The sequence below is a fragment of the Haliotis cracherodii genome, unplaced genomic scaffold (assembly GCF_022045235.1).
Source record: "Haliotis cracherodii isolate W230 unplaced genomic scaffold, xgHalCrac1.p SCAF_5, whole genome shotgun sequence".
NCBI lineage: Eukaryota > Metazoa > Mollusca > Gastropoda > Lepetellida > Haliotidae > Haliotis > Haliotis cracherodii.
Window position 1 is genome coordinate 40,646,393 of NW_027266308.1, and position 21,818 is coordinate 40,668,210.

The window sequence follows — 21,818 nt, forward strand, 5'->3', positions numbered from 1 at the left end:
TCGGGTAGCCAAGTGGTTAAAGCCTTCGCTCATCACACCGATGACCCAGTTTTGATTCCTGACATGGGTACAATGTGTGAAGCCCATTTCTGGTGTCCCCAGCCGTGATATTGCTGGAATATTGCTAAAAGCGGCGTAAAACCATACCAACTCCATATATGGACATATATAGCCATACCAACTGTATTTAAATTATTTGTATTGTGTCAATTCATAGATCTTTAAGCCGGTTAAGTTTGTTTGGTATACATAGGAAGAGAAGCACAGTCTTAAGTTTGGAAGTTTTCCACACTATCAGTGACAGAAATCTGCTGTTTTAACAATTAGAGAATCTGTTGTCTTATTGATGAAAATAGGACCAAGTTAAATGATGTAGGATTCTGATGCAATTTCTATGGTAGGTTAGACATACACAAAAAGATATTTTCCCCAGTGGCTTCCAGCCACACCCTGTGATCATATGAGGATATAATATGTGTTAAGTAACCCATGCATTTTCCTAACTGTTGATTAAAATTTAATCTGTATACCCAATGTTACCTGCCTGATTGTGTAATTGTGTGTGCTGACTGCATCAGCTTATTTCTCAAGCTACCAACAACTGGTTTGCCTGTCCAAGATTTAATTACTTACAGGCTGTCATGACACAGTTAGAATATTGCTGTCTTCTTTGTAAAAGAGTGTTAACTCACTCACTCACAGATACTGGTATATATCATATGAGAAACAGTGGTACACCTGAAACAATTCTTTGGGGACTACTAAAATAGGCTTGTTTAAGCAATTCAACATTCAGTGTTTGAAATAAAGGGTGTGCTGGTGTCCTTATGGTCTGCATCTATAATAATAGAATCTAGGGACCCCTTATATCCTTACATCTTTTACTTCTATCATTATAGAAAGACAAGGACCCTATGACTTTCATGTCTAATTTCTATCACTGAACATTGGTATATTTTGTATGTTGTATGGCACTAATTAATATACTGCATACAGATAACCTCTGAGAAAATGTATATCTTATACATAATGTATGAAATTCTGATATTTTTGTTCAGTGCAGTGTACAAGAAATAATATTAGGTAATGTTGTGTTTCTGCACATTTCTTAAAAAAACAAACAATTTATTTGCGCACAGTTATTCTTGATGATTAATCAGCAAGAACAAACTGTTTAAAATCAGTGATTGATAGTAAAATCAGTTTAAAAGATTTGTGATTTTGTGTGTTTGTCAGCCTGTATCTCATATCATTCTTGGTGATAAAATGTCAAGAACACTCAAACTTATGATATATCAATAGTCAATCACCAACCATTTACCTCATAGAGATTAACAAAAAATAGAGCTCTGAAGCTCACCTGGATTATGAAGAAATAATGGGTGCCATGTGTTACAAAATCAGATTGATTGATGAAATCCTCTTTGGGATCATTCATACACAATTTCTTCTCCATAGGCTTTGTTGTTTCAGAAATGCCAAAAATGTCTTAAACACGAGAACATTGGGATGAGTGAAGGTCCAAGGACTTAGAATCATAATATCCCAAATGACATTTTCAATATGGCCAACATGCTTAATAATTGGATTGGAATTCTGTTTTAGAGACATCATAACTGGGATCACTCATACCAAGTTTCAGACCAATAAGCATTGCAGTTTCAGAGGAGACAGACGGTCCAGGGCTCTATGACATAAGCTGACTTGATACTCAGTTGAGTTGAAAAGGAGTACCAGTAATATGACACCAGTAATTGAACACACCTGGTTGCTCATATTGTCACTTCTGGTGACAGTAATGTGTGTTCCTTGACTTATTTTGAGCATTCCGATTAACGCTGCAAGATCACAACAACAAACATTTACATGGAAGATAGATTTATTAATTTCAAGTGAAACAATTAACACCAAAACAAATAAATATAAACAAACTTCAAAATGTAGACATCATTACAATAAAAAGTTTTACAATTCACAAGTATACAATAAAAATAACTTCACTGAATTTCATACACTACTATAAATGATGAAAACATCCTAGGAATTAATTTCAAAACAATAATGCATGCAGTTGATCATAACATCATGGAAATTGTATCGATAATAGATAACTAAAAGATACAAAATATATGCATTGGTAACTCTTTGAAAGCTCCAACAATGTTTTGAAACACTAGAATAATCTTTTGATAAGAATTTATTTTAGGAAATGACTGTTCCAATGTCCACTGATACTAAAATAAAAAAAGAGTTGCTTTTGCAACAAATATGAAGATAGCAATTTATCATATCAATCAGATAATACTAAAGAATGCATATTTATAGTTCAATTTGTTTACTTCCCAGCTTGAATTACTATCATTTACTTTATCAAGTAATTCAAAACAGTATTCACAATAATGATTTGATTTAAAACTTCATTTGAATGAAATAATCTGGTTCGTAATCAACTCAATTTTGATAAGCTGAAAATCTCACATTTTATAATTCTGTTCAGTCATTATTGTAACAACCATATACTATATTGTGTCTATTGTAAAGAATTGCACTTAGGGTGGCAAGAAAGGAAAAATAGAGCCAAGGTCTCTGTAGCTCATCTTGCTTCATTCTGCTTCATGTTTAGTTAGATACTGTGAATGTCATCCAGCTCGGCTATGGTGTATTGTACATCATGTCTAAAGGGCATTTGGACACTAAATACAGTAAATACATTTCCACTATGATCAAAGATCGCTTGATCAATATTGAAGAATATAGGTGATTTCATTGAAAATCAAATTCAAATGTCTTAAACAAACATTCATAATGAACAGCCTATCATCACAAGGTATCACATAATATGAAAAGTTACAACAAACACAAAGCAAATCCATTATTTCCCCTTTGCTGGATAGCTCAGGTGAGTTTGATACACTTGTAGAGTGAATAGTAGCTAACAGTTGAAGTTATCTAAAACGAAATCACATCTTGTGACTTATTAGACCCACTATCTTCATTAAACAAAATTAAGTGTTGTCAGAACATGTTAATAACTATCATGTACTATGGGGTACATTATTATAATCAGAGGATTATAAAGTATCCTTGTCAAATACTTACTTTCTCGTAATCTTTTGAACAAATATATCTGCATTAATGTAGTATGAACTATCAGAATCCACAAAAAAACCTGATAAAAAATAATAAATACATACCCACTATATCATGAATGTCTACAACATACTATCACAGTTGAAAACGCAAGATTATCATCATGTTGAATCTCAGATATTGATAAGTTATAGCAGAGACCATATAATAGATTATTATATGGTCTCTGGTTATAGTCTTTGATTATTTACACCACTGTTAATCATTACTAAATCACAATAATAAATCTATTGCACACAAACCATAATATGCATACGTACATCACATAAAACTAATGTGTTTCATGTTAAGAACATCAAACCCAGCAAACATCAGCAGCGTCACATAATGCAAATAATTACACTTGACGAGGTCAATATGCGAAAAAATAAGGACCCGAGGTGGTCCGGTGAAACCCACAAAGGTGTCGGGTCCAAGGGTCCTTGTTTTGCATATTTACCTTGTCAAGAGTAACCATTCATTTAGTCATACCAAAATTCACTTTAAAGTTTAAGAAATCTGTAAACCGTCCTCTCTTTCATTACAGTAACTTAGCTGTGGACCGTGAAATGTTGAACCAGACGCCATCTTGTTTTCTAGCACACGATTCAATATTCATCATGTGACTGGTCAATTCTGATCATGTGACGAGTCCGTATTCGAGGTCAGAGTCAGTCACATGATTTTGGTGTCTACATTTAAATGTATTGTTTTGTCATGTACAAATTAACCAATGAAACTGCAAGATTCTTAATAGAGGTATGAAAAATTCCATCAGTACATCAGACCATTTGTCAGGATGATTTTATAATGAGAGTGCATACAAAATTTACATAGGGACCAGCTATCATGATTGGAAATGTCACTGCTGACATCGCATCTGAAAAATACTGCGATTCATTGATACATCAATTAATGATATCTTTGAGACTATATTACAAGGACACAATACTACTAAGTTAGTGAACAATTTCGTTATAGACTGCAATTACTTTATTGTAATATGTTATCATCCATTGTTCAAAATTAAGTGGGATCCTGAGTGTTCTTAAGGTTTGCTTCTATAGTATTTGATAGACCCTGGATATGTTTAAGTCTTAACATTAGGGTTAAGACAAGGACCCTTACACTTTCATGCTTAATTTCAACCACAATCATTAATTCTCACCATATTTGTTAGTCATCCCATGTTATTATACCATTATTGACATAATACCAAATATTTTAATGAAAGTGGGTTACTGTTTAGAAAGTAGGTACAGGTAAGTAATCATCTCTGTATTGTCATTCCCATTTTGATGTGTTGCTATTTCAGTCTATCAATAACAGCCATATTTGAAATACAGGTGTTTTAAGAATTCTCAATACCAAAGCTAATTTTGAATAATGTATATTTGCTATGATAGCATAAATGAATGTTTTGTCAAGTTCTCAGCAGGAGCACATTTACATCATCCACACAAATAATTTTTTAAAATGAATTTTAGCTGATACAGAAAAACAGGATTACAAACCAGAACTATTACTTCAAAATACTATCAAATGGAAGCATAAGCATGGCCACTGAATGTTTTGTAACTAAATGTATGTTGTATCTTGTTACTCCATACTGACAAAAGACAATTATGAAATGATAAAAACACAACATTATTATCAGTATGATGGTATGAAATAAAGACCATCAAAACCATGATTTAGACAGATGTATTCCTGACCTTAAAGACCATCAAAACCATGATTTAGACAGATGTATTCCTGACCTTAAAGAGCATCACATGATGCATCTGATGAATTTCCTTTGGTGGGGATGCAAATGATCAGACACAACCTTTGGATCATTGAGACCTGATGTCACGTAAATATCCATTTGATTCAATGAGAAATTCTAGAAACACAATAACTCTGGCAACAGTAATAAACACTTTAAACGTGAAAATTTAAAGTATTGAATATTTTGTGTTGGGTTTGTACAGCAAAGCATGCATGGAAACCTAAGATTGTTGGTCATTATTTCAATTGACATGTAAATAGATAGATGGCGGGAGAAAGCATACTTTGCTCAAAGGGTATTGCAACATGTAACAAAATATTACTATTAGATACATTATTTTCAAGCTGATTGAACAACAAAGTCCTCCTTGTCACATGAATGATGGTTGTCATAATAAACCATCAGGCCATCACATTAGGTTTCTCTCAAATGTGTGTAAGTACCAACGCCATTTATGTTTCACAGCTCCACATTGTAATATATACACAGAAGACTTCTTATATACATGTATTCAACAAACTCATATCATATTTCTGATAGTTATTAAATTATCACGCTGTTATATTATGTTAATGAAGCTTCAATCTTTTCCCAATGTTGCCAAATTTCTTATTTTGAACTATGTAATCAACTACATCTATGTTTCCATTTGATCAGCTTGAAAAATAACTATACTCTAACATATGAAAGCTAACAATGTGAAATGTTTTTCACAAAGAGAACTCTTGCTAAATCTGTTTGATTATCAAGAATCTCAGTTTGAGCACATTTCTACACAGCATCAACATAATGACCATACTGAAATAAGTGAAAAATCCTCACGTGAGATGTGAGCATATTGGTCTTTATTTCAGAAAAACTGAAAGAATATAAAATGTTGATATATCTATTCAGTGTCTGTGTGTGTATATACTGAGACATTTCACTTTTGGATTTCCCTCTATGATCAGTAATAGTGCGTGGATCAGGTAAATCCTACGCTAGAGTCTAGCTACTGTTTTGTATACATTTCCAAAGTTGCATAGCTTGTCAAAGCTATCATAGCATTAAACCACCCTCAGTGTCTCATGGTTCAGAATCATGAACCTTTTTCTTACTTCTCATCCCATATAACAAAATGTTGGTTTATTCATGTGACAATCCTATGATTTCCCTTCTGTTGCCCCTTCATGTTATACAATATGATTTTTCACATTTTTGCCAATAATCATATTTCATCATTTGCACTGATATCACTTATGTCTCTAAACAATGAAATTACTATCATCCTTCAACTGTGTTAAAAATAAAGGGTGACCCCTCAATTTGCAAAAAAAACTTTTAACATTAGGGTTATCAGAAGAACCATGTGATGTTCAAGCTATATTTTGCACACTGCTCCATCATATTTACAGCCATCCTTAATGTCTTAGATATAATGATGTGGGAAACATCATGAAACTCATAATTAAGGGCAATTTCAATTATAGCTGATACCTATATATACACTGTTATGTTAAAGACTTAAATGGATTGCAGTGTTCCTAATCAGTTTCCTGTTTCAAACAGTACAAGCACATAGTTCTTGAACAAAACACTGTATCACTTCAACCATTACTGGAATCCATGCCTTATAGCTTGCACACACATTTCCTTATGCCATGACAGCTGTTGATTGACGTCAGTCCTCCTGTGGCTCCTCTCGATTGATGGAGTTGTCGGTGTCCACGGGTCTATCCATCGCTCCATAGGACGCTGCTGTCCTGGAACTGTTCTCATTACCCTCCTCTCTCTCCAGCAGCACACCAGCAACAAATGGCTGCAAGAAGTTGTTTCAGTGTAAATATGATTGTTATCAACTGCTAATGAGATTTTTGTCGCCTTGTCATTTTTGATATTTTAAAAACAAATTATTTGTAAGAATCAAGTTCAAAACCAAACAAAATAATGATCTTCAATATTTCTTCTATAGTCTTTCTTTTTTTGCAAATCCTTCTAGAAATACATAATTTGTCATACATTTTTATAAAACATTTTGCTATCTTTTTAGAATCATAAATCATATTTTGTAAACCAGTTAATCCAACCAGCTTCATTCATTGATCATGGTGTCACAATGTCACAATTTTGTGTGTACTCCCTAAGCTTGCATCCCAACAGCTTTCCTCACTTGCTCTTTGTGCTCAGTTCACTTTGATAATATTGTTTGAATTTGTTTGTGATCTCGTCCTATGAAACAATTTTAGGAATGTTTTTATACCAACTAATACTCCCCAATGTGTTCAGAGAACAATTAAAGTCTCATCTTGCAATAATGTATACGAGATAATCTTGCAATGCATTACAATTCATAATGGTTTTGATAGTCAATTACATTAATAAACCTATTTTTAAGAGCTTTCAACACCATATTAGTAGATCCAGTATGTGCAGAAAAAAACAACTTACAAGAAACTATGCATTACCTATCCCAAGTAAATGTCCTGAGCCACTGGCATAAATGACCTCATTGACAAGCAACATCCCAATCTTCCAGTCAAGATTTGTCACAATACACATACCTTAGGGGCTCCGTCACCTGTTGTTGGGTCATCTGTTGCAAAGTGCTGAAATATCCAATGTTTTTCCTCATAGTTAATCAGTTTAAAGAGATTGAATGGTAGAAGATATTATATATGTACTTATTCACCGAACCTTCCGGTGTTGTTATTTGAAAGAAAAGTTAATATTTTGTGAGGGTCAGTTCAAAGTTGTGCATTTCACTTGTCATGCATGTGTTCTGTCAGTTTTAGAAGTGACTGACAGTTTGCAAAACATGCAGTGACATTAAACTAAGAGAAACTTTAGAACCGCATTAACAAACGAGAGAAGACAATTGTGCTGATTATTCTGTCAGGAATAATGTTATATCTTATACAGTAAAAACATTATTTGTGACAGCATTTAACATGCTATGAAAACATCATCAATAGTGGCATGACAAGGTCCTATTAATAAATGTGTGCAGAACAGGTACATACAGGAGTTAATGTTATTGAAGGAAACTTGGTTGTAAACCTATAAACAGGTAATCATGATAATATGAAAGCATTATCAACAGAGGCAAAACAAGGTCCTATCTGTAAATGGATGTATGTACAAAGGATACAAGTTGAAGTTAATGTTATTGGAGGATTGAAGGAAATAGAAGGGATTTTATCTAGGATTCCAAACAAAGTGGCTCTGCAGGCTGTTATTAAATTCAAAATTGGGATTTTGTAATAAAAGTTGTTATTGTCCTGTTAATTTCTGAGGTAGTTTAACAGTGCATTCAATGCAATAATGTTAAACTAAGCATTAAAGATTTGTCCTTTAATTTGGTACTGTTATCCAATTTTGGAATTTTTAGTGACATTTGCTGCAGACCTGGGGCGGAATATCAGCCTCTTATCAGATCTAGATAAATCCCTGAACAGGGTATGGTAACATGGAGAACAGTTGGAATATTTCACGTCATTAGAACCTAAAGATGTATATAATCATGACCATTCTTGCACACATGTTCCAAACCAATCTGTAACACCCTACCAAATTCATCAGATTAAAACACCTTGACCTTGAACATATGTAGAACCTGTGTAGGTAGAGGAAAATACAGGTATCACAGTTGTGAAAAAACAAGAAATAGTCCCATACAAAGGATATTCTGCACGGTCAGTCGTTACATTTGTAGGTACATACAACAATTTCTGCACTGACATTTTGGTGATCCACCTCCACAACCAAAACAATGTAAACATCACCAACCTGGTACTCAGAGAAATCAGGCCCATCTAAGCCAGTCTGTCCAACGAGTGGCAAAAATAAATAGTCATAGATGTGAGTGAGTAGTACGACTGTCAACATCTGACTAACATGCACATACACCAACCACCAGGTTACACCAAGCATACAGCAGGGAGCTTACGCTAGCAAGGTAATATATATCCATATTTCTTACCTATTGTTTTGAATTCAGGCAAAATGTTTTGCTATTTGTATTTGCTTTCCCAATACTTTGTGTTGTAGATCTTGTTAATGCATGTGAAGGAGACTTTGTGTCTTTGTACATTTATAATACACATGTCAGGTTCTTTTCAGAAATTTGTAACAGATGATGCGAATGAATACACCTAATCTTGCTTATAGCATTTAATAGAAAATTGTAATAGGCTTAAATATTTCAACTAGTTTACACTCTTTCATAAAAGAAGTGGGTTTTTACAAATCCAAACCATGACCAAGTGGTAATTTTCTCCATTTCTAGCATTGTAGTGAAAGGAAATACATTGACAATACATGTCATGCACAAAATCTAAACTGATATTTCCTCATGCACTTATTTTCTTCATTCACTGTTGTTATAAAACTGGCTACTATCTCACAAGTTCTAGTCCACCCTTTTTCTCTATTGGCTTTTCATATCAAACTGGCATTAGCATGTTCTGTAAATTAACATAGTAGCATCCAGAATCAGGAACTGAAATTAACTTGTTTAAAGAAATGATAATTTAAGGACAAGTGAACAATTCATACACATTAAATTTTGTAAATAACTGGTAGGCATGTCAAGTACATTGTATGCTACATACTACTGGATATACTGTTTGTAAAGTAAATCACAGACTACAAAGACCCCGACAGAAAGAAGTTCTCTTGTACAAGTTTCTACAGGAGACTGTGGAAGCGAGCTGTCTGGGTAGAAGCAGGTGAAGGGTGAAATGGGGTTAGCTAAGTAACACACAGATGAGAAACAAATCTTACAACAGACTCTCCACCATATACCAAAGAGTTATATTTCTACAAAGCAGACCAAAAGGCTAAACATAAACACAATGCTATTGAAAATAATAAGTCTACTATCAAGTTTTGATTACAAACAATGGCTATAAACATCAAAGAAATCTGAAGTAAATACATGCAGCGAAACAATATTAGAGAGACGTGTGAAATCTCTCTTCAGATACAATCAAAATGTCTTCACAATTAACAAAAGAATTATTGAACACCAGTTGTTCATGATGGATTTTTGCCACTAGTATCAATAGCAACATTAATAATTACAACAGCATATATGAATATTGATGACCATTTTGTGTTATAACCATTTCCACATTCACCATGGAACACCCGCCACCGGCTCTAGGCTACATGGCTATTGAGTTATACTGAAAGCACCACCATTAACTTCTCTTATCAGGGTTTTACTTGAAAAAGTTATTCTGTTGACATACCAATGGAAACATCAGGTCAAACAATGACCATTCTTGATATGATGATTTATCATTTTCAGTACCATACTCAGTAATGAAAAATAACTCTTCAAGAATAGAGAATAGATCACATTGGCCGTATTCTGCTGTATAGTTATTGAGGAAAGCTCTGTCGGAGATAATCCCAGAGGCTGAATTACAAGCGATATGAGTGTGTTGCTCACCCTGTATTTGATGGGACTGAGGTGTTTGAACCAGCCGAAGCCGATTCTGCCACTGAACACAAGAAGAGTGATGAATAAGGCCACACAGGAGAAGATGAACACAGGACTTGTGTAGCCTGTAAAAAAGGAAAGATTTAAAGTGACTACAGTATCTCGGCAGTGAGAACTTTTAATGAGATTGTATCTCGGAAATACATTTGGTAAGGCTACCTTTACCAATAAATGATTTTCACTTCATGTCAATAGAACATCTTTATCAAATCCTCCTGAAAAGAATCAGTTGTAAAAAGTAACACGTCATAAACTTTGTATTTAAAAAAATTCATTAGAACATCTGTCACTGGAATTACTTGTTAAGTGAACCAAAAACATGATATGTCTGAAAAACAAGCGCTGAGTACATGATATTATCATCATTATCATCTTACAGAGGCATCAATCCATATTTCAGATAAATGACATTAGGATACTTATCACCTATTGAAAGCCTGTTACTACTGATGTGCAAACAAAGATGTCCAAATTCTTGCAAAACTGAACTCACCTTTTTATGATACACTGTATTACATTCCTTTAATTTTTATTCACAATTCATTGCTCCAAAGAGCTTCTGAGCAGTTATGATCAACTGGAAATAAGTACTTTATAAATGTATAATTGTTATTAATTGTTATCATTATAATTTCTTTCTTTGGTGTATCATGTTACTACTAAGACTAGTCATACCTGCTCGAAGCCCAGTGAAGAAGACGATGTTAACTTGCAGCAGGATGACCGATATGACCACAAAGTTTATAGCTGAGGCATGTATGTGCTTGTTGATTTTAGAAGGTTTGTAGGCAAAATATATGTTGTATCTATCTACCAGGTGCTTGAAGCTCAGATAAACTAAACCTGCAACATGACAAACAGAGAACTTCACAAGCTGAACAAACATGACAATCAAACAACCAAATAACATGAGGCTACTGCCTCTTGACAACTCATAACCTGAAGGTTCTTTGACTTATTGTTATGCTCACAATGTTATGTTAACTACCGGTATAAAACATCAATATCTGAAGTATGTAACAATTAATTTGAATGCGACAGAAACATTATAATATATATAATTGAGCTTAAAATGAATTAGACATAGTTCAAGTATACACAAGGGGAAAATGATTGACAAATTTAAACATCTTACCAAAAGGAGTGACAAGAGGACATGGTATACTGTATGCAATGGTGATGGCAAATATACACAGCATCCATGCATACTGGCACCCAAATTGGAAGTCCCATAACACATTCTGGAAAACCACAACAACAAAATCAATTATTCATGTGAAAATATAAACCTTTAGTCTGTACAAATTCCAAAAAGTGACTAAGTTAATAACAATTTCAATACACTTCAAAATGAATGGAAATGTTGTAGATGGTACTGTACATTGAGCCTACCTTCCTAACAGCAGACTTCTCAGCAGCTGATCGAGCCAGGCATAATTTGATCACATACATGAACAGCTCAGAGAATCGGATGAGATCTAGGGCAGTGCCAATAAATCCTGCTGTTGTCACATAGTTGACAAAGAAAGCACCATTGCCCGCAAGAAATATGCATCTGAAACAAGTAACAATCATGTTAAAGACCGTTTTCCAAGAAATGACTGTGCAATACTGTTTTATCAATTCCTAACAAGTATATCAGACAACAAATCATAATGAGGAATATGAAACATACATTTCTGTGCATTTATAACATAATAGCTTTTAGGTGTATATTACTGGTAAATGTTAGTTTATCACAGTATTGCATTCTAAATGAGTCATACTTACTCCCATCTCATTGTCTGATTCCTTCCTGTCAAGGCCCACTCAAAAAATGCCTTGGCACTGAAAAAAACCATTATTTTCTCTTCAACATATTTCATTATCAAGAAAATGAACAATTATAAAGATATGTTTTATAGTCGGAATGTTACATTTCAAAGATATGTAGGAAGTGACCCGTTTACCATGGTTTATCAAGTTCTATTCTAAATTCAATATAGCACTATTTACACACACTCTTCAGTGTCACAATCTTCACATACTGATTACTACTACTACTCTCACAGGAATACAGGATGCTACAGCATGTACCCATGTGTAAAACTAAAAACAGTGTTGAAAGATCTTTCAAATTGTGTCTGCCACATAAGTTAGTATGGTTTTATGGTTTTACGTCGCTTTTAGCAATATTCCAGCAATATCACGGCGGGGCACACCAGAAATGGACTTCACACATTGTACCCATGTTGGGAATCGATCCCGGGTCTTCGGCGTGACAAGGGAACACTTTAACCAGTAGGCTACCCGACCGCCACCTCTGCCACATAACAAAATCCTAGCAGTCTACCAGTGTAAATCTGGAATAGACAAACTACATCAATCAGGTGACAAGTTATGGTCATTCATCATATTTCCTTCCATACACTGAAGCTGTATGTCCTGAGTTCCCATTCAAATCACCTCTTACAAACTATGTAATGCACTGAGCTTAATCATAGTGGGGATTGAGGGTAAGAATATAGGTCCCTTGCAACCTATGCTTGTCGTAAGAGGAGACTAAATTGGAAGGGTGGTTGACTTGGTTGATGCAGGTCATTGTATCCCAATTGGGTGGCTCAGTTCTCATGATGTCTATCACTGGACTGTCTGGTTCAGACTCGATTATTTACAGACCACCATCATATATCTGGAATACTGTCTGAGTGTGGTGTTAAACAGCAAACAAATAGAGTCATAAACATTCATCATGTTCATATTATAAATAATCTATAAATATGGAAACATTCTGAAGGGTAAACACTTGCACTACCTTTGTGTCCAACTAACTACAAATTATCTCGTGTGTATAGTTCAGCAGTACCTGGTGAGTCCAAGAGATGGGAGAATAAGAACCATCAACAGCAAGAAGATAAAGGTTTTCCTCATCACTGCATGGTGCTCTGATGTCCTGAAATTACATGCACACATTGCACGTTAATGTTAATGTCATGAACAGATGACATACTAGTTCTGTTCCTGTGTCAACATTTAACTTTAGAAGTGAAGTTACAAACTATGTGTTCTCACATGGCTACCACACTGGAAATGTTCCCAAATCAATATATTATTCTAGCTGACAGTCAATCTCATTAAAATCAGATCTTAGATATCGCTGCCACTAAACAAAGATTGGAGGACATCCAAATAGGGGTCACGTCAGAACGACCATCCATCCGACCAATCAGAGCGTCGCTTACCAGATCATGAAAGTGACAGTCTGAATGTGATTTCTAATCATGCAACCTCAAAAACAATACACAGGTTATTCCGAAAGATAGTTACGGGCTTCACAACTGAATCCATACAATCTAGACTAGTCTATTAGCCATTCCAGAATGTTCTTTTACTCAGGTTTCATATTTTTACTCGAGAATTTGTCAAAGTATGTTTCGAAGCGTAGTCGTCTATTTGAAATTAGTGCCGTAAGGCATGTGAAAGCTGCCATCTGATTGGCTAATGTTGACTTCTTGTCAGTCATTCCATTGGTCGGGCAAGGTCGGTCTAATGTGACCCGTAATGGGGTGTTCTCAGATCTTTGTTTAGCTGAAGCGAGAATTAAAATCTGATTTTAATAAGATTGGCTGACAGTTAGCATATCCAAAATTGGTCAATGTCATTTGGCAAATGATGTCCTAATAGGCACCTAATCCTGTTATCTCAACTCACAACAATTTCATTGTTTGAACAGATTGTAAGTTAAACTCCAGCAACGAAATAATTACAGCAAGAATAGTCGCAATATTACCCTTGCCAGGGGGATAATATACATGGAAAACTAGAGCCAACTTACTGTGGACAAATGTGTGGACTGCTTGCGATGGACCAAAAGACTGAACATACAAAATTGACTTACTTTGTCCAGTGTCCAAGATACTGGTCAGAGCAGTAGACAAGACTGGGCAGCAGTGACGAGAACAGCAGCAGCAGCATGGTGGGAAAGAACTGCACCAACAAGGGACTCTGGAACAAAGACAACAGTTAATGATGGGTCCATGTCCCAGGTGGATAAAGGGATCTGTTGAAATATATGCCATTTAAAATATATGCAAAGAACGGTACTATTACATTACAAATAATGTTACATGCAAAGAAGTTGATGAAGCTAGTTTTTGATGATGAAAATAGTCTAAATGGGTCATTGTTCATTGCGTGATGCTTTAATATCCAGAAAGTAACATTGAATTTCCATTTTCAAAATGCTAAAGTCACACTTTAAAATCAGCTGAAAAATTCAGTTAATGATACAGGATACATACATGTAGATCTTCAAATGCTTTCTGGTAGTTGAACTGATCCATGACATTGACAAGGATAGCTGGCGTGGTGAGGAAGAAGAGCAAGAAGACAAGGATGGTGTTGATGAGGATAGCTCGCAGCCACCACTGCCACGGGGCAATAGACAGGTTCTCCCTGAAATATTCAGACAGCAACTTATGATCTACCAGGAATATGGATTACAACACCTTAATATATGTTGAATTTATGTTATGATTGATGATGTAATCATTATGTTATCTTATTGCTGAAGATGAAGATTGAATTGTTTTTGTACATAAAATTACATGCTGGTTAAATTTTAAAGCTGGATTTTTTTGCAACAAATTGTCAACTTTGTCACAATGACTTAAAATCAGCATCTCTACTAGCCTAGGTCTTGAAGAATTTTCAAAATGTCAGAGGGATATAAGACATGAATGGCCACTAACCCTGCTTGATCAATTGCTCTTATTTTCTTTAAACATCAAACCTTGATATTAGTGGTCATCTTCATAGGGAGGTGCATTTCAAGTTATGATTTACTTTTAAATTTGTTTCTAAAATACTTTAAAAAATTTAAGAATTGGTTTTCAGGCAATGGCACTTGAAAACATAGAGCGGGCGGGGGTGTAGGCAGGTGGTGGTTTTTGTTGTTGTTCAAACTAGTATGTATCCAAATAAACAATTGTGTAACCAATTAAACAGTTGTGTACAATCAACCTGGGAAAGGGCCTCCCTACATTTCTTGATGAGTAAAATACTGGAATACAGTATTTGACTCTGTTGGACTTGGAATATTTAAGGATTTTTTTGCTTTTTTAAAAATGGAAACAAAAACAAAACATGCAGCGAACTTAATGTTGATGCGGACAGTGCCTGCGAACCAAGACTTTTAGTATTTTAAGCCTAAATCTCACCAGTAAATATTTTCCGGCGCAGGAGCAAATTTGACCTGCCAGTCATGAACATTGAGTTCCCAGTACACACTGGATGTTTGGGGGTTATGTGACCCCTTGCAGTTGGCACGGAAATCAGCGCGGATCCTGCAATACACACAACATGCATCAGCCTTCAGGAACAGTGCCAACCACCAATAAACCCATTGTTCACAGAACATAATATTCACAACAATATATGTCCCTTTCCATTTGATCATTTTCCCTCATGACATTGACACAAACATAAGTGATAGCAACCTCTATGTGTATGCACTGGTTTTAAAACTATTTTTGCAAGAAGAAAGTTAATCAACAGTTTTCAAGAACTTGGTAAAACATGCTTTTTAAAAGAACTGTTTTCAGAACTGTTTTCATTTTTCTCTCACGACATTGACAAAAACATCATAAGTGATAACAACCTCAATGTATATGCACTGGTTTCAAAACAATTTTTGTAAGAAGAAAGTTTAATCAACAGTTTTCGATAACTTGGTAAAACACGCTCTTTCAAAGAACTGTTTTTAGTGCTAATGACTGCTGTTGAGTTGGTTGTCTGGCACATGATACTCACTTCTCTGCCATGTGATCCTGCTGGAAGGAGATGAAGGCTATCCCGAGAGGTATCTGGTAGGCTAGAGCCTTTTCCGAGTCACACTTGTCTGTGAGTCTCCGCTCCTCATCAGTGTAGTAGTCAATGGCATCAACCTGGAGCGGCCACAACAGAATGACCATGGAACTGGGGCTGACTAAATACTCATGTTACAGTTACACCGATGGAGGTACAGTACATTCAATCATGTTCATTATACTCGTAAAACAATGGGCAAAGCCAAATCAATAAATTGCAAATGTTTCTGTGGCATTTGATTGGCTACCCAACCTACTTTCTTTAGCATTTATGTCTCCATAAACCAAAAGGAAATGGGCCATGCCTACAAATGGACTACTGTTTTCTGATTGGTTGTGTAGCATGGGTGGGCCTTGTGTTGCATGAATAGGCTGAACGATATCCCTGATTATGTATTGTGTATATTTTTTTCAGTGTAAATGACTAAATAAGCAGTCTGAAGGTACTATTGTCCACATATTTATGAGAAGTGACTTCAATATATTTTAACGGTTAACTGAAATATATTTTTCAGCTGCACATATGATATAAAACATAGTTATGGATGTATTAATTCACTGATGAAGCATTTAGAGGTTCAGGTACTATAGTACAGACTAACCTACACATGGTTATGCATCACTGCATAATCAGTGTTCAGTGGTGCTGAACCCTACCTGTTTACAACAACAGCACAGCACTCCACACATGTGAGGCCTCATTAACGGGCGTGTACTTGTCTTCTTCAATTCCGCTTCCGAGAAGACCTTTGCCTCTGCTGCAAGTTGCCTGTGAATGATGTCAACCACAGTATTAGATACCCAGATATCAGCTGTAGTATCTGTTGATATGTCAAAGACCCAGGTTCGATTCCAGACATGGGTACAATGTGTGAAGCCCATTTCTGGTGTCCCCCGCCGTGATATTGCTGGATTATTGCTAAAAGCGGCGTAAAATCAAACTCACTAACTCACTGATATGTCACAATGCTGATGAGGTTAATTGTGATTAGTTATGCACTGAGAGAAGTATAATGCAATGATCTCATACTTGATTACCAAAGATAAGCAATTTAGGTATAGGAAAAACATGGCTTATAAGAAAAACTTGAAATATTTTAATACAATCTTCAGATTTGTTTAAACACGTAGTCTGCCAGATAGGTGCCTTAAATGGGACACAATATGTCCTGAGGTAAACTGGTGTTAGCATCACTGCTTTGAAATAATCTGTCAAATTCTGATCCACAGCCTGGAAGTGTAAGGAGCCTCACTTTGACTTGTCCATGGTGATGAGGGAAGAGATGTTGTAGGCAAACGACACATCAACCACAGCCACTTCGGGATACGCATCTCTGGAACACACCGGCAGGGAGAGAGGGAGGTATCACTACACTGACTAGCAGACGTGTTGGTCTAGCCAATGCATACCAACATGAAAACTAACTGATAGGTAACTACATGTATTACAAATAGTTGATCAGAGACATAACTTTCATCTGACTTTTAGCATATAGTTTCAGTTATTGTGGGCTCAGCCTTTCAGCAATAGACACAGTAGTGACATTGTGATTGCTTTCATTCTCCAAATGGAAATGAAACATATTGGATTTAGGGATCTGAAATATGCCAATTTAATTTTCACATTTTACTACATATATATATATACAACTCATAATATTGTACTGTAACTTAGCAAATCTGAAACATTCACTGATAGTTTCCAAAACTCTAAAACAAATCCAATGCAAACAATCCCATGTAGTGTCAGGCACAAGCACCTTTAAAAACATACTTTCATGAATAAAATTAATGTAAACTTAGAAACTAGGTTAGTCTTCAACTCTCCAAATGCCACCTCCACACTTGAATAACTTAATTTGTTTACATTTATCAATGCTTAGACAGGGTCTCTTGCTGACCAATCACATCTGACGAAGGAGCTGACAAAGGGAGATAACTCTGTATGGCCTATTCTAACACTTTCAAGATATATATGAAAGAAGAATGCCAGATAGTCTCCTCTGATGTGGCGTCCTACCTGAAATGCTGCTTCATGATATTTGCGAAGCATTTGTTGGGGGGGATGTTGGAAATCATCAGTGTACGGGACACCTGTGGAAGATACGCCATACTTTATTATTTTGAAACAAGCATCATACATCTTACGTTTATCCAATATGTGATATCAACATGTTGAAAATAGTGCATCAGCCACACAGCATTTATATGACAGTTACGGGCAGTATAACTGATTCTGTCCAAATAATCGTCCATCTATCGCTTCATTTTGTATAAACATTTGAAATGAAAGAAGTACTGCTATACGATCTTGCCATCTCTTATAGACATTTCAAATTTTATTTTGCTCAATTTTCCCTATTTTGAATGTCAAAATATTTTTTACAGAGAAGTCTGGAGAAGTCACCAGTTTGAAACTAGTTCTGTAAAGCTCGAGTAAGCTGCTTTCAGATTGGCTAATATCTACTTCTTATTACTTAGTCACTTCATTGGTTGGTCAAAGTTCGCAAAGGTCATTCTGACGTTCGGGATATCCTCAGATCTTTGTTTAGCGATAGTTAGAACTAAGATCTGATTTTAATGAGATTGGGTCATGTCAGATGAGTCTATTTTCAGCCAACATCCACGAATGAAATAGCTCATTTGTTTAACACCTGAATTATTTGCACAGGACACAGAAATCAATGACACATGGAAATCCTTAATTTTACATATTAAATAGACGTCTGAAACATAAAATAAGAAATGACATTTGTAAATCTGATCTTGCACTTGAAGTGTTACAATTCTGTGTAAGGTCTATGTTGACCAGGGTTAGAATAGGTCCCTTGTAAGCTAGTGCTTGTAAGGAGTAGAGGACTACATTGGATTGGGTGGTGAGGCTCTACGACGTGGCCTATTGTGTGTCCACATGTCATTGTTTGCATGGTCCAAATTAGATTATTTACAGGCAGCTGATTTACAGTTGGAATAATGCGGACTGCTGAATAAAATAACATTCACTCACCAACCCATTCCCAGCATATAAAGCTTACAAAAGAACTGGCTGTGAAGATGACAATTTTGTTTGAGGTTACTCACTTGTTCATCCTCATCAAACTCCAGGTTGACAGAGAAGTGTCTGAGCATGAAGACAACCAGCAGCAGGTAGATGACGGCCAGCAGGGCATGTACCCACAGTAGGGGCGAGCTGAAGGGCAAGGTCAATACAGGTAACACTAATATTGCTGAGCAGGTACACCCATAGTAGGGGCAAGTTGAAGGACAAGGTCAATACAGGTGACACTAATATTGCTGAACAGGTACACCCACAGTAGGGGCAAGCTGATGGGCGAGCTGAAGGACAAGGTCAATACAGGTAACACTAATATTGCTGAGCAGGTACACCCACAGCAGGGGCAAGTTGAAGGACAAGGTCAATACAGGTAACACTAATATTGAGGAGCAGGTACACCCACAGCAGGGCAAGTTGAAGGACAAGGTCAATACAGGTAACACTAATATTGCTGAGCAGGTACACCCACAGCAGGGCGAGTTGAAGGACAAGGCCAATACAGGTAACACTAATATTGAGGAGCAGGTACACCCACAGTAGGGGCAAGTTGAAGGACAAGGTCAATACAGGTAACACTAATATTGCTGAGCAGGTACACCCACAGCAGGGCGAGTTGAAGGACAAGGCCAATACAGGTAACACTAATATTGCTGAGCAGGTACACCCACAGTAGGGGCAAGTTGAAGGACAAGGTCAATACAGGTAACACTAATATTGAGGAGCAGGGTTGAGAAACTACAATATTCACTTGCTAAGGCTCCTGTGTCACACAGGATCACACCTAACAAATCAAATGTTTTATTTGCTCTTGAAGTGGTCCACTCAGCATAAAATAGCAGATGTGACAAACCCATACTAGAGTACCCAGGCTGTCACATCTCCATTTTATTATGGTCCTGTTTCTTGTCCTATTAAAAATTGGGGACACTAAAATTAGCAATCCTATCAAATTACAAACATGAACACGAGACATTCTGTGCAAAATTATAGATAAGAAAGATTTGGTAGCAAATTGTATTTGTAGTATTAGAATGGAAATGTGAAGATCAAAAACAATTATTCTGCGAGATAGGTACCTCTGGTATCAAGGAGACAATTCTGCAAATTACATATTGGAGAAAACACGCTCACGAGGTTTTGGTAGACAGAGCATGCCCTGGGGAGAGGGAAAAACCAAGGGGGCGAAGGGAAAGTGTTTTTCCATGCTTATAAACCGAAAAAAGAAACTTAAAACAACATTTATCAACATCTTTATGTTTCGAACATACTTTCCATGAACCTTAGGAAACGCGCGGAAAATATCTGTTGCTGGCGTACAGATCTTAAAAAGGACATTCTAAAAACCAGTGAGTCTTATCAACACCTCTGTAGCCTCGTGGTACACTCACTGGGCTACAGATATGAAGGTTGCGAGTTCGATCCTCGGGAATATAAAGAAAACATTTGTCATTTGATTTTACATTTCATTACATGTTACAATCTGAACGGAAGTTATAATAATAAAATACCCAGGATATTATATAAAATCCCAGGGACATTACAAGGTCCCTGTTAAGGAGATTTAACCCGACTGGAAAGTAAAATCTCACAATAGGTCTTAATGCTTATAGAAAGAAGTCTCTTACTTAATAGCGATCCCAATAAATAGGTTTATAACGGTAGTTCACGAATACCACAAGACTTGGCATCTCTTGACCTCTGGCCACTGACAACCAGCATCATCAATGTTTCTGCTCCTAGCCCCCCATTATTTCCCTGTAGAACACCCCAAGAGGACGGTAGGCAAAAACTTGTACTTATATCGGCGCATAGACATTAATCTATCTGGTCTGATGCGGTGTCTAGAGTCCTCCACAAGACTCTCAGACTGCACACAAGATGGCAGAAATCAATATCACGATGCAAACTCCCGTCCCTAAATTGACCATGTTAGGTAATTGATGACCCTGTTAATTACTGTTGATGCTATCTTGGCTAGAAACACCTTTAACAGCCCATCTTCCAAAGCAGGGCCAACACTGGTGGGAGCAAACAGCATGATAGCATTTCTAGATGAAGAATGAAAATATGAACACCAGGATAGCCTGCTATCACCACAGGCACTTACAAAAGACCTGTACTGACTTAACAAACTATTGTTAATAATTATTCAGCTTAATAAACAAAGCAAATGTTCAGACGCCTATATATATTGCTTGCATGTTAAAATAGTCTTCTACTTCTGGACCATCCATACAACACATCAGAACTAATCTCTATACCCAAATACAACATATATGAATAAACTGTTAAACTCTCATGACAACATGACAGAATATTCCTCTAGACCTCAAGACAACACATCAGAATATCCCTCTAAACCCCAGTACAGCATATGAGAATATCCCTCTAAACCCCAGTACAACATATCAGAATATCCCTCTAAACCCCAGTACAACATATCAGAATATCCCTCTAAACCCCAGTACAACACATCAGAATATCCCTCTAAACCCCAGTACAACACATCAGAATATCCCGCCAAACCCCAGT

The 21,818-nt window shown here is 36.1% G+C and overlaps 1 protein-coding gene across 5 annotated transcripts in view; it reads right to left on the reverse strand.

The window, feature by feature from the left end:
• Nucleotides 1-6,364: 6,364 nt before the first annotated feature.
• The window catches only part of LOC139441936 (CSC1-like protein 2), an 82,881-nt gene continuing 67,427 nt past the window's right edge, over nucleotides 6,365-21,818 (reverse strand). For 4 of the 5 annotated variants that reach the window (XM_071222686.1, XM_071222682.1, XM_071222683.1 and 1 more), the window contains 17 exons: nucleotides 19,313-19,421; nucleotides 18,252-18,325; nucleotides 17,485-17,565; nucleotides 16,889-17,000; nucleotides 16,176-16,309; nucleotides 15,584-15,709; nucleotides 14,666-14,819; nucleotides 14,263-14,369; nucleotides 13,231-13,317; nucleotides 12,156-12,212; nucleotides 11,778-11,940; nucleotides 11,521-11,626; nucleotides 11,061-11,228; nucleotides 10,335-10,450; nucleotides 8,666-8,701; nucleotides 7,441-7,485; nucleotides 6,365-6,698 (listed from right to left, as the gene is read on the reverse strand). In XM_071222686.1, coding sequence (XP_071078787.1) covers nucleotides 6,561-6,698; nucleotides 7,441-7,485; nucleotides 8,666-8,701; nucleotides 10,335-10,450; nucleotides 11,061-11,228; nucleotides 11,521-11,626; nucleotides 11,778-11,940; nucleotides 12,156-12,212; nucleotides 13,231-13,317; nucleotides 14,263-14,369; nucleotides 14,666-14,819; nucleotides 15,584-15,709; nucleotides 16,176-16,309; nucleotides 16,889-17,000; nucleotides 17,485-17,565; nucleotides 18,252-18,325; nucleotides 19,313-19,421 — 1,813 coding nt within the window. In that variant the 3' untranslated portion in view covers nucleotides 6,365-6,560. The remainder of the gene's footprint in view (nucleotides 6,699-7,440; nucleotides 7,486-8,665; nucleotides 8,702-10,334; nucleotides 10,451-11,060; nucleotides 11,229-11,520; nucleotides 11,627-11,777; nucleotides 11,941-12,155; nucleotides 12,213-13,230; nucleotides 13,318-14,262; nucleotides 14,370-14,665; nucleotides 14,820-15,583; nucleotides 15,710-16,175; nucleotides 16,310-16,888; nucleotides 17,001-17,484; nucleotides 17,566-18,251; nucleotides 18,326-19,312; nucleotides 19,422-21,818) is intronic. The other variant, XM_071222685.1, reaches the window with a different exon arrangement.